Raw genomic sequence first — 11,428 nt, forward strand, 5'->3', positions numbered from 1 at the left:
CCAGGAACAGCAGGCTCTGATACTGATGAAGATGAAGCAGGTGGAATAGGCAAAGGGACCTCAAACTCAGTATGGCAGGGACCCTCAGGCCCGCCCAGTGTAAAACCATCTCCACTGGGAGCGCCATCCATCCATCCTCAGTGGGACTTATGGACAAGGCACAAGTGTGCACACACATGCGTGCACACACTCACATACACACATGCACACAAACTTCCCCAGGCAGTGAAGGAACCTCAGGTAGCCCCCCAACAAGTGGCACCAAGGCCACCGGGCGGAAGGCATATGGCAGTGAGGCAGAAGGCAGCTTGCTTCCTAGTACGTTTATTGGAGCCTTGGTTAAGTGAGTGCGGATCAGGAGTCCCCGGCCACAGCCCCATCAGCCCAACTGGAGCGGGGCTCCAGGAGTCCATTTCCATTTTTTTTTCCATTATAGACAACATTATTAAAAAAAATAAACTTTACAATAATACATTTTCGCTCATCTGTGGGGTATTATTTTGATAGTTTTGTTTCTTAGAAAAAGGAAAGAGAAAGGAGATCACAGGATATATGTATACGGATGTGTATATACACCTACACTGAGAAAGGAACCTCATCATGTACAGACAGTTGACGTGTGTCTTGGAAATGCAGAAAGTGGAAACCAGGAGAGGGGTCAGGAGAGGAGAGAGCTCGAGAGACCAGACGGTGTAGTGACACTCGTCTCACCTCGGTCTGTTCTGCCCGCCTCTGCGGCCCCTCTCCCAAGGGAAGCCCCACCAAATGGATCCAAAGAAATCAAGCCAGTAAAGCATCATATCTGACTTTAAAATTCCTGCCACTAGGAAGGAAAACATAGCCTAGAGCTGGCCTCCCAGGCGCCCCCTGGAGTTGGCCCTAGGCCCCCCACCCACGCTACAGTCGGGGGACCCAGTGCAGCCATGGAGTTCCCACATCAGACAGCCCCACCCAGCTACCAGAGGGCAGAGAGGGAAGCAAATCATCTCCATCTTTGAAGGCAAGAGGAGGGGCCGACCGGGCCCAGCAGGACCACATGGCCAGCCCTGCTTCTCCACTGACCGACGCCCACTTCCAGACCCTGGCAGGTCCTCAGAGTGGGCAGCTGGAGAGAGCAGCTGCAGGTGTCCTGTCCCCAGCCTGCATCAGGCACAGCACAGTCCCTTCCACACCAGCAGTCTCGCCGTGGTCTCTTGCTTCAGAAGGGTCCAGAGATAAAAACACTGGAGACAATAAAGGGCATTTCTAGAGCCTGCACCCTCCTCGGCACTGGATGTCCCTTGCCAGGGGACCTCTGGGCTGGCTCTCAGGCTGTCCGCCTGCTTGTCTGTTTGGTTTAGAAAAACTTCTCCACAGCAGAAACTTGGGAGGAGACAGGTTCAGAGACAAGGTGGGAAAAAAAAATTTTTTTGCAAGGTGTGTGTGTGTGTGTGTGTGTGTGTGTGTGTGTCTGTGAGAGTGGGTGACTTTCCATTTTCTCAGGTGGGAGTTCTATAGCTTGTAGAAATCTCTCAACGCAGTCCTCAGAGCCTACAAGGCCAGTTTCAGCATCAGGAGGGGGAGCACGGTGAAGGCAGCCATTGGTCGAGCTCTGCTGAGGCCTGAGTTAGGTTTGATCACCTTTTTGCTCCCTGGGATGATATTTGTCGTGAGCTGAGTCCATAGCAGAAGCAGAAACACAGAGAGAACGACAATATCAACAACAACAACAACAACAAAACCCTTCAGCAAGGCTGGAATCACAAACCACCCACCTCCAGCCCCACCTTTCAGACCACCCAGAGGACCCTCCCTGGCACTCAGAGGTAGAACTAGGTTTCCATGGGGCTGGGCAGGGCAGAAGGACAGGGGCAAGTGGCCCCTTCCAGGCTCTGAGGTCTCAGGTGCAGGAGGTGGGCAGTGTATCGGGACTGATGAGGGAGACATTTAGAGACCCCAAGAGAAGAAGGCCTGGGGACCTGGAGGACCCGAGTCTACAGGATACAGGAGAGGAAAGAGAGTCCACCTTCTCCCTGTTCCTAATGTGTATGATGCCTCTTCCTCCAGAAGCCTGCCTGAGCTTCTCCCGCTCCTGCAGAACCTTATCTGGCCTCTTCCCACTCAAGTTACCACCTTGAATCTGTAAGTCACAAAGACTCCTAGGTGGATGGACTCTTTCAAGATAAAGGCTGGGTCTTCATTCATCCCTGTACCTTGTAAATATCACTGACCCAGCCCTGAGCAGCTTTTAAAGAGCAAGGAAAGTGTGAGAGGGCCTCTGCTCAAAGTAGCCACTCCTTGGGGGAGGCAGCCACAGGTTCTAACTGCAGCCTTTGTACTCCCCGAAAGCCACACCAGCAGATTGACACCTATGCAAGTCCAGGTGGGACCAGAATTTCAGCTGTCCAGACTTGTGCAATGGGATTCAGGGGCTTTGAGTGCAAGGCTCACCTAGGAAATAGCCTGCTCTGGCCCGGTCTCCTGTACCCTCCCCCATGCTGCCCCTACTCACCTCTGTGAAGCACATGCTTAACTCTTTGGAGTTGTTGGCCTTTAGCCCCTGCTCCTGTGGGAGAGAAGGCAAGAGTAAGTCCAAGTCACCAGGCTTTTCAAGGCCAGGCCTTGTCCAGCTCAGATAAGGCCCTTGCATTCTCCATTGGCATCACAAAGACAGAGCACATAACAAACAGCACTGGCTTGGTCCCACCCAGCACAAAAGGCCCTGCCCCTTCTGAAATCTTCAACAATTAGACTCTGGATGCTCTGGGCTCCTGAAAACACAGTTCTAGGCCTTACTCTCCAGTTCACAACATTTCGTAGTAAATCAACCACTTCCATGTCTGTCTACACACTCAGAGCTCTTCAAAGGCAGAGACCAGGTTTCTTTTCCTTGCATGGAGTGGTGTTTAGCTTATAACAGAAACTCAATCAATGTTTTACTAGATGCATGCATGAATGAATATATGAATGGATGCTACCTATCAGAAATGGCATCTGGCTGCCAGCTTCCATTATTTGCCTTTGTTGCTTGAGCTTTATGGAGAAAGATCGTAAGTCCTCATCTGGACTCAAGAGGAAAGAGAGCTATGATCGATTAGTAATGTCTGCACTGGTGCATGTTAGGGAGATATTGGGCATTTTTGCCAGGCCATTCCCACCCCAAACAGATGTGCAGCACCTGGGACATCTTTGGATGGATGAGGAATGGGAAAGAAAGTTTGATGTGATGAGGGTTCCAGAATTCTCTACCCTGGCACAAATACAGGGAGGCTGTGCACAAAAAGCAGTCCTTTGCTAGCATCATCATAATAAAGATCCATGGGAACCAGCTGGGGATGCGGTGCTTCTATCCTGGCATCAAATAGCTTAGTTCCCATGGTACTTGTGGAGAAGTTTTGGCCACCAAAAGCAACTGAGAAGCCCAAGAAATTATGCCTAAATCATTGCTCTTGGCCAAACATATCAATAATGCCTTGGACATTATAGGCAATCGACCACCCAGGACATCTGGTCAGCTAAACAAGGTCCCAGCTGTCACAAAAAGACCCCGGCCAAGAGTAGAGTCATTGCCAATGGTGGAGATAGGACCGTCGTGATGACTAGTGCAGCAGGAATAGAACCAGATCCTGCCCTGGAGGATCTTATTCAAGACTACAATACTCATGTCTCCAAGTGCCAAGTTATAGCCCAGCCAACCCACCAACTGTGTCCCTCTGCACAAGGTCACGCTTCCAGCCCCAAGGACTGGATCCTGGGACCACAGTGCCACTCTAACCAGAGACATGAGAGGCCACTGCAGGGACCAGAACGTGACATCCCACCTCAGAGGCCATTATCACCATATCCCATCTGCCCTCTCCCGCCCCTCCACCAATCCTCATTCAGTCGCAGCAGTCGCCATCTGTGACGTGCATCACTCGCACCTACTTATCTCTGGCGTCACTTCCTGGTGTAACTGTCTAATTGTGCCAGTGCTGTCCAGACCCTTTGGGGGCGGTGTCTGTGTTCCCACTTCCCACGGTGCTTGCTAAAGATGGAGCCCTTGTAGAATCACAGAAGCAGACATCCCCCCAGGACTTGAGATCCTATCCCATTTCAACCAAAGGAACCAAAGCTGTTCCTTTTTCATTTGTTCCACACAGAGAACTTACACATAAATTTTTTAAAAAGCGTACTGCTTAAAAAAAAATACAGCTTGACAAAACAACAACACTAGCTATCCTCTAAAACAGGACTAGCACAACATTCCGTGACAGCGGATGCCAGCTCTCAGGCAGGTCCTCAGCTAGACACTGCCAGTTTAGCAGAGTGCTACCCCAAGCTCAGCCCACACGGAGGAGCACACAAAGCCCCCGATCCCAAAGCACAGCATGTCCTTCACCAGCTCCACCAGGTGTGCTGAGATAATATCTGAAGGCCGATGCCCCCTGGAACACCTGGCCTAGGCCTGCACTTTGCTCGGGAGCGAGCAGGACCCAACAGGTTCCTCCCAAGAAGGGAGAGGGGCAGGGATGCTGGAAGAGCTTACACAGGGAACCTGAGAGGGGACAGAGAGTCCTTCTGAGCCTAGGGACATTTGAGTCAGGGCTGAACGGCCATAGCACTGGGTGCAAGGTATACACTGGCCTCCAATGCCGCTCTGAACCCTTCCTTCAGATGCTGCCAGATTGGTGTATGGGTTTTTGTCCACACAGCCCCAGTGCAGCCTTTCATTGTCTACACTGTGGGATCCTAACACTTGGTGTCCACAGGACAGCCCCTTCATCTGAGGTCACCCAAAAACAGAATAAGCAGCAAAGGGCTTGAGAGGCCAGAGCTCTGGGCCCAAGTCTGGCTGTTGTAATGACGCAGGGCAAGTGTACTGAGCCTGTTTCCTCATCTATTAAAGAGAGATGTAACAAGCTACCCTGATGACAGCAGAGCTCCCCACAAAGCTAAGGGCTCACGGCCAACTGCAGGAAGCAGGAAACAGAACCAAGCCCACCCTGCCCCAAGGCAGAGCCCAGGAGCAAGGCGGCACAGAGGCCAGGAAGGGGCCAGGAGGTGAGCCACCAGGAAGCCAGCCTCCCACCTCTTCCCAGCCTTCTGCAGCCTCTTTGCAGCAGATGACAGCTTGGGAAGCAAAGGGTTGGAGAAGTCTCCACCCCACGAGATTTCCAGAAAACATGGAGCAGACAGTGCAGGCCTCAGTAACCTCGCCTGACAGCCAACCCAGCCTTCACAATGGGGGCAGCTGACCAGAAGTGGACTTTTCTGAAAGTGGCACATGCGTACGGACGTGCAGAGAAAGAAATTCCACCACCTGATGCAAACACCCAGGACTCAGACCCACTGCCGACCTCCTTCATCACCTGGGGAACCATCTCCCCTCAATGAGCCTCAGCCCTGCACTTGAGAGGCTTACCTCCTTGGGTTACTCCAGGCCCCGCCCAGCCCCTACACTGAGGCTCTCAGCCCTCTGAGGTAGGCTCAGGGTTTGTGGGTGACGGCGCCGAGGGCACAGGCCCAGGTTGCTAGGACACAGGGCTTCTGGCAGCAATCCCTGTAACACAGTGGCAGGCAGAGGAACCTTGTGGGAAGGACTGACCCTAGGGGCTGTGCTACGCCTCCTGACAGGAGCAAGGGCAACAGCAAGGCAAGCTTCATCCTTCTAGAGCTTTCTCCCATAGAGGCCCCTTTGCTCAAGAAGTCGGAAGTTACTGTCTTCCTCTAGTTTGCTTCCACCCTCTGTCCCTACACTGTCCCCCAAAGGCCAGGCTGGCAGTCTCAGGACCTTGCTGGCCTGGCACAGTCCAATGCTGTCCATCTAGATGGCTGGCTGGCGGGCGGGCTTTGCCCATGTTCCCTGCTTCGGTTCCTGGGCCCAACCCCAACTCCCAGTGCCCCTGGCCTCCTGCGTCCACCTAAGCCCATCACCAGGCCCGTCCCTCCTATGCATTCCCGCTCCTGTGACTCTCCACTCTTCCTCCTCCCTGTCCTTCCCACATCACACCTCTCACCTCCAGATAGTGAAAGGGTCTCCTAAGCTGTCCTGCTGACTCCAATCTCTCTCCCCTGCCAACAAATCTCCACCTCTGTCCGATTAACCCCCGACAGCCACAGTTCTGATCAGACTCAACACCCCCTTGTCCAGGGCATCCTGGGCCTTGCTGCTAGCACTCCAGCTTGTACATCACATGCGCACCCCGTCTCCTTCCCATACAAGCGCTGTGCCCCACCCAAACCGATGGCCGCATCTCCTCCTGGCCAGGGCCAGGGCCCTGTGCATGTTTTCTATAAAACGCCACAAGCAACCATTTTATACTTTGCAAGACAGAGTCTCTGCCACAACCACCACACAGCTCTCCCCGCAACACAGAAGACAGGCGAACAAAAGGCGGGGCTGTGTTCCAGGGACACCCACGTTATAAAACAGGCAGGGACCCCTATGCAACACACCTCCCTATGCTGTGCTGACTCCAGCATCGCTACCACCTGCCCCTCCGCCTGGGAGGCCCTCACACACTCCAACCCGATTCCAGGCTCCACAATCAACTGTCCCTATCCTTTCAGGCTTGAAAGAAGGTTTTCCTTTGTCATGAGTCCTCGGTTTCCACCACTCTTGGTTTAAAAAGCATCCTTCCCTCCCAGGACCTCGCCTCTTCAGTCCTCCTGGTGTGACAGTCTTCTCCCTTGAAAGCAGTTGTACAAGGGCCAGGGTAAAGGATGATTAAGCTTTTCAGCCTCAGTGCCCGGGACAGGTGACAGGCATTAAGACTTTGCACTGAATAAATGAGCACATGTACTAACGGGCCACTATGTGCTGGGTGCCACACCCATCCCTACAGCAGAGAGGATGAGGAAGGAGACAGAGGTGGCTGCTGGCTGCTGAAGTTGCTTCAAGCATGAAGTGAGAGACTTTTGGTAGCCCCTTCAAACTCATTTCTAAATGTCCCAACATGGGACCGGTAGCGTCACACGTAAGAGGTGAAAGTGGCTGGTAGAGGCAAGGAGGAATGTCACCAGTGCTCCCCAGTCCTAGGAAGGGCGAGTGTCCCACTGACCCAAGGGGGCCCTGCAGACGGGCATTCTGAGCCCAGAGCAACCCAAGGGGAATGTCAGGAATGGGGGAAGAGGCCCTGGCCAGGCAAAGTCCTAGACGTTACTAGTCTTCCCTTATCCGCACTGTAAGCCCTGATTCAGGTGTCGCCACAACACCAAAGGCCTCCTGACCAATCTTTCCACACTGTCAACACAAAACTGTCTGCACCCTGCCCTTTCCCGGCTCTATGCACCCAGAGGACATCCAGGAGGGGCGGGGAACTGGGCACAGAGCTGCTGAGAAGACACCCAGACCCTGTTAGAGAAGACAGCAGTGAGTTCTGAAAAACCAAGCAAGCTGGGGACTCTCAGTTCTCCTCTAACCTGGGCAGCACACCTGCTCCATGCCAGGCCCTGTGTACTTGGCTCTGCAGGGTGACACAGAAGGGGCATGTTCCACCCAGGCTTCCAGAGACACTGGCCCAGGAGGGAAGAGAGCACACAGGATGGGGCCCAGATGATGACAGGGCAAAACAGGAGCCCAAAGCAGGCAGAGGGCAAGGTGGCATGGACAGAATCAAGAAAGACAACCCTGAGAGGGGACATGTGAGGAGGACTCGCTGGGCAGAGGGATGGAGAGGAGGGGCAGAGGCCTGTGTCAAAGCAAACTGGCATGTGCCCAGGCCAGTGTCTCGCTCACACATCCCAGGCCCATTCCGCGGGTGCCTACCCTCCCCAGGCTCCAGAAACAAAGGTTTTGGGTGAGTGTCTGAGATAGGCCTGCCTCCCAGATCCCCACTCTGGGGACCAGTGAACAGAGGGGAGGGTGGACATTCACACCAGATACAAACATGGACAGGCAGCAGAGCAGCCCAGGAGAGCACCTCAGACCCTACCAGGTGCTCTCCAAGTTCCAGAGAGCCCCAGACAGGTGTACAGGCAAGAAGAGTGGTTCTGACAGTGGATCTGAGATTACATCAGTGCCAACTCAGGGCTATGCTGGCTCTCCCATGGTGCATCAGATGCCAGTGCCAGCATCTCTGCCCAGCAGGCCCCAGTAGGGATGGGAGTTCTTCAGTCCCATATCCACCCACCACAGGAAAGTCCTTTGAAATGAACAGATTTGAGGAGAGCCACAGGGTAGCCAGGGGCCCACTACTGGGCCCTGCCCAGCTACCAACTGGCTATAGAACTGTGGACAAGTTACTGGCCCCGCCGGGCCTCCTTCTCCTTGGGTTTAAGATGGGAATCTTAGCGAATCCTTCCAGTTCTAACACCTAGAAACCCACATGAGTCCCTACTGGACTGTCATCTCTAGGGGACCCTAATCCTTTCCCAAGGAAAGAGGAAGGACAGAGGAGGGCAGAGCTAGGAAAAATGGTTTTGCTCTCTCCAAGCCGTAACTGGGGTGCATGCCTCCCCGCAACCCAGGCCACAGTTTCCTGTCTCTGCTCTAAGGACCCTTCCCACAGCCAAGGGTTCCCATAACTCCAAAGGGCTCCATCAGGGCCACCCCAGAGCCCATCAATCAGAGACATTCCAAGCTAAGGGAGCTGATGGACAGAATAGGGGTGCAGGCCAGGGTGAGGCAAGGCACCCATACCACCTCCAGCTGAGCTGGGGCAGGACTGAGGGCTTACTCACACTATGCTCCCACCACCTGGCATGGTAGAGCAGCCCCTCCTTAAAGGACTGTCACTGAAACAGAATCAGGGCCCTGCCCCTGGCACTTCGGAGAAGGCACAGGGGAGTAATGGCAAGTGGGGTCTCTTCTGAGAGTCTGACTCCCTTCCTTCTCTGGACGGCCATCCCCATGGACCTTGGCCAGGCAGCCTCCCCAGCCCGCAGGAGCTGTAACACCTAACTTTTGGGCAGATTCTCTTGGCTTATGAAGAATTTTTATAACATCATCTCCCATACAGGTCATCCATCCACCATCTCTCCTGAAGCCAAACCAAGGCTAAGACAAGGCCCCAAACCAGAGCCTACAGAAAGCCAGGCTGTGGGGAAGACACCAAGTGATGCTGGTTTAGTAACCTGCTGAGAGACAACAGGAAAAAAATAGGACTCAGAGTCCAAAAGCACTGAAAGGCACAGGGTGAGGGCTTTGAACTTCTCTGGGGCTACAAGGAATCCCAGCAAGAATGTGGGCATGCTGGGGGATCCTCCTGGCGGGTCAGCAGCTCCTCAGGTGCACTGGCCCCGAGGGACTCTGGAGCAAGGGTGCCCTGTGGCAGCCTGTAAAGGCCCAGATGGATAGGCAGACCTTGCCAGACCGTGGTCACCAGACTGGAGGTACTTGGAGGCCAGCTGTCACTGAGCAGGGGGCCCCACCAGGGAGGGAACTGTGCTGTGATGGGTGTCCAGGGTGTCCAGGAGTGCCCTACTCAAGTCCACAGTGGCAGTATGAGCAGCAGACACTGCTGATCCTAGGAGCTCACCTCCCATTCAGACAGGGGTGCCCACTGTCTCACACCAACCAGCTCCTGACCCCTGCAACTGCATACAGGCTGGGCCCCTGCTGATGTCCTTCGGGCCCAACCAACCTGCTCAGTCTGAAACAGCCCCTGTGCCCACTACCCATGACCTCGCCGCTCCCTGCCTCCTCTCCGCTCCCTCATATGTTGCCCTAAATTCTTTGTTACAGGCATGTGTGTTCACACATGAGTGTGTGTGTGCATGTGTGCCTATGTACGGCCTGCCTAACCAATCTCTTCAGTGGAGAACTTACTACAGTCCGTGGTGTGATAGTAGGAGGGCAGCTTAGTGGAAGGAGAGGCTGAGCGGGAGCCCAAGCTGCACACCCGTAGTGCCACATGTCTCCTGTCATGGTACTGACTGATGCTTATTTCGTGGTCTAACCTTCAACAAGACCACAGAACCACAAATCCAAGACTGTGTTGTCCTCACCCGCCAAGGTATCCCCAGAATCTCATATAACATCCTACATGTAACCTGTGGAGCATGAGTAGGTGGGTGGGTGGATGGGTGGATGGGTGGATGGGTGGATGGGTGGATGGGTGGATGGGTGGATGGGTGGATGGGTGGATGGGTGGATGGGTGGATGGATGGATGGGTGGATGGATGGAAGGAAGGTTGGAAGATCAGACAAACAAATGAATCTCAGGGGCTTTGGAGTCAGATGTAGGTTTGAAATGGCAGTCCATAACTAGTCAGCCATGTGACCTTAGATATATGATCTAATCTCTCTAAAAACAAGAATACCAACATTTCACTGTGTAGGAATACAATGAGACAGAAAGAGAATTAGCCAAGACACTACCTGGCAATTAGCAAATAGCTGGTAAATGGGAACCATGACACTACTCTGGTACCCTTGTGGTGTCTAGTACCATACTGTGCCGTAACAGGTGTTCCATACTTGCAAGACGGATTCCGAGATGACTGAACAGAGAACAGCCCCACCAGCTCCTTCCTCCTCGTGGGGCCCTGACCTAAAGGAGGACTTTCAGTGCTCTCCCTGCCCCCCTGGATGGGTCTCATACGGCTCCTAACACCACAGTGCTTGCCCGGACTCTCAGCCCACTCTGGCTCCAGTTCCGAGCTGCAGAGCCCTCACCTGGACAGATGTGCAAGTGGTGATGACACTGGTCCCCAGGCTGGTGCTGTCACTGAGGTCATCTGGCAAAGAAGGAGTCTTCTCCACCCGAGGGGCCTGGGTGGCCTGGAATGGAGGGTTCTTGGGGGACACGTTCACGTCTGTGCCATTGCCAAAGGCCTGGATGGCATTCCCTGGGGAATGGAGGGACAGACACATCGGAAAATCAGGACCTGTTTCCATGCCTTCTGCCCCAGCTCCCCACCTTGACTGCTCTTCCCTGGAACAACCCAGACGCTGGGGACAGACGGTAGCACATCGAATTTATTTCAGACCTGCAGAAGTTCACATCTAGAGGGGAAAATGACCAGAGGGAGGTAGGAAAAGACTTAAACCACAATGGAGTAAATGCACATGACAAGGACCACAGCAGAGGAGAGGAAGGAAAGAAGGAAGTGTGAAGGGAGATGGGCGGGAACCTGGAGGGAGGCAGGGCTGTGCGGCAGGGCCATCGTGCCGCAGACTGTCCTGGAAAAGCTCCGCCCCATGCCACGGCTCCCTCAGCACAGACGGTCCCACTCACTCGCTGACCTGAGTGCTTCCGGGTCCCCACTGCTGGCATCTCAAGGGCTCCAGACTCGCCCTCCTCCCCCTCCACACCATCAACTTCCCCGCGGCAGCATCTCCACCTCCACGTTGTCAGCTGGCACTCACTCACTGGGGGCCACTCGATCCTACACAGAAATCTTCACCTGCACGTCCCACAGGCACTTCAAAGTCCTCCTGCATGCACCTGGACGAGGCATCTCTTCCCACCATGGCCAACAATTCCCTCCCCTGTACTGCTGATCCTGAAGATGTCATCTCTAT

At 54.1% G+C, this 11,428-nt stretch overlaps 1 protein-coding gene across 3 annotated transcripts in view; it reads right to left on the reverse strand.

The window, feature by feature from the left end:
- Nucleotides 1-308: 308 nt before the first annotated feature.
- Nucleotides 309-11,428, reverse strand: part of Gfra2 (GDNF family receptor alpha 2) — an 89,665-nt gene continuing 78,545 nt past the window's right edge. For all 3 annotated transcript variants that reach the window (XM_005373637.1, XM_005373636.1, XM_005373635.2), the window contains 3 exons: nt 10,580-10,752; nt 2,492-2,545; nt 309-1,653 (listed from right to left, as the gene is read on the reverse strand). In XM_005373637.1, coding sequence (XP_005373694.1) covers nt 1,531-1,653; nt 2,492-2,545; nt 10,580-10,752 — 350 coding nt within the window. In that variant the 3' untranslated portion in view covers nt 309-1,530. The remainder of the gene's footprint in view (nt 1,654-2,491; nt 2,546-10,579; nt 10,753-11,428) is intronic.

Source organism: Chinchilla lanigera, unplaced genomic scaffold, assembly GCF_000276665.1.
Source record: "Chinchilla lanigera isolate Chin_1 unplaced genomic scaffold, ChiLan1.0 scaffold00002, whole genome shotgun sequence".
In the NCBI taxonomy this organism is placed as follows: Eukaryota; Metazoa; Chordata; class Mammalia; order Rodentia; family Chinchillidae; genus Chinchilla; species Chinchilla lanigera.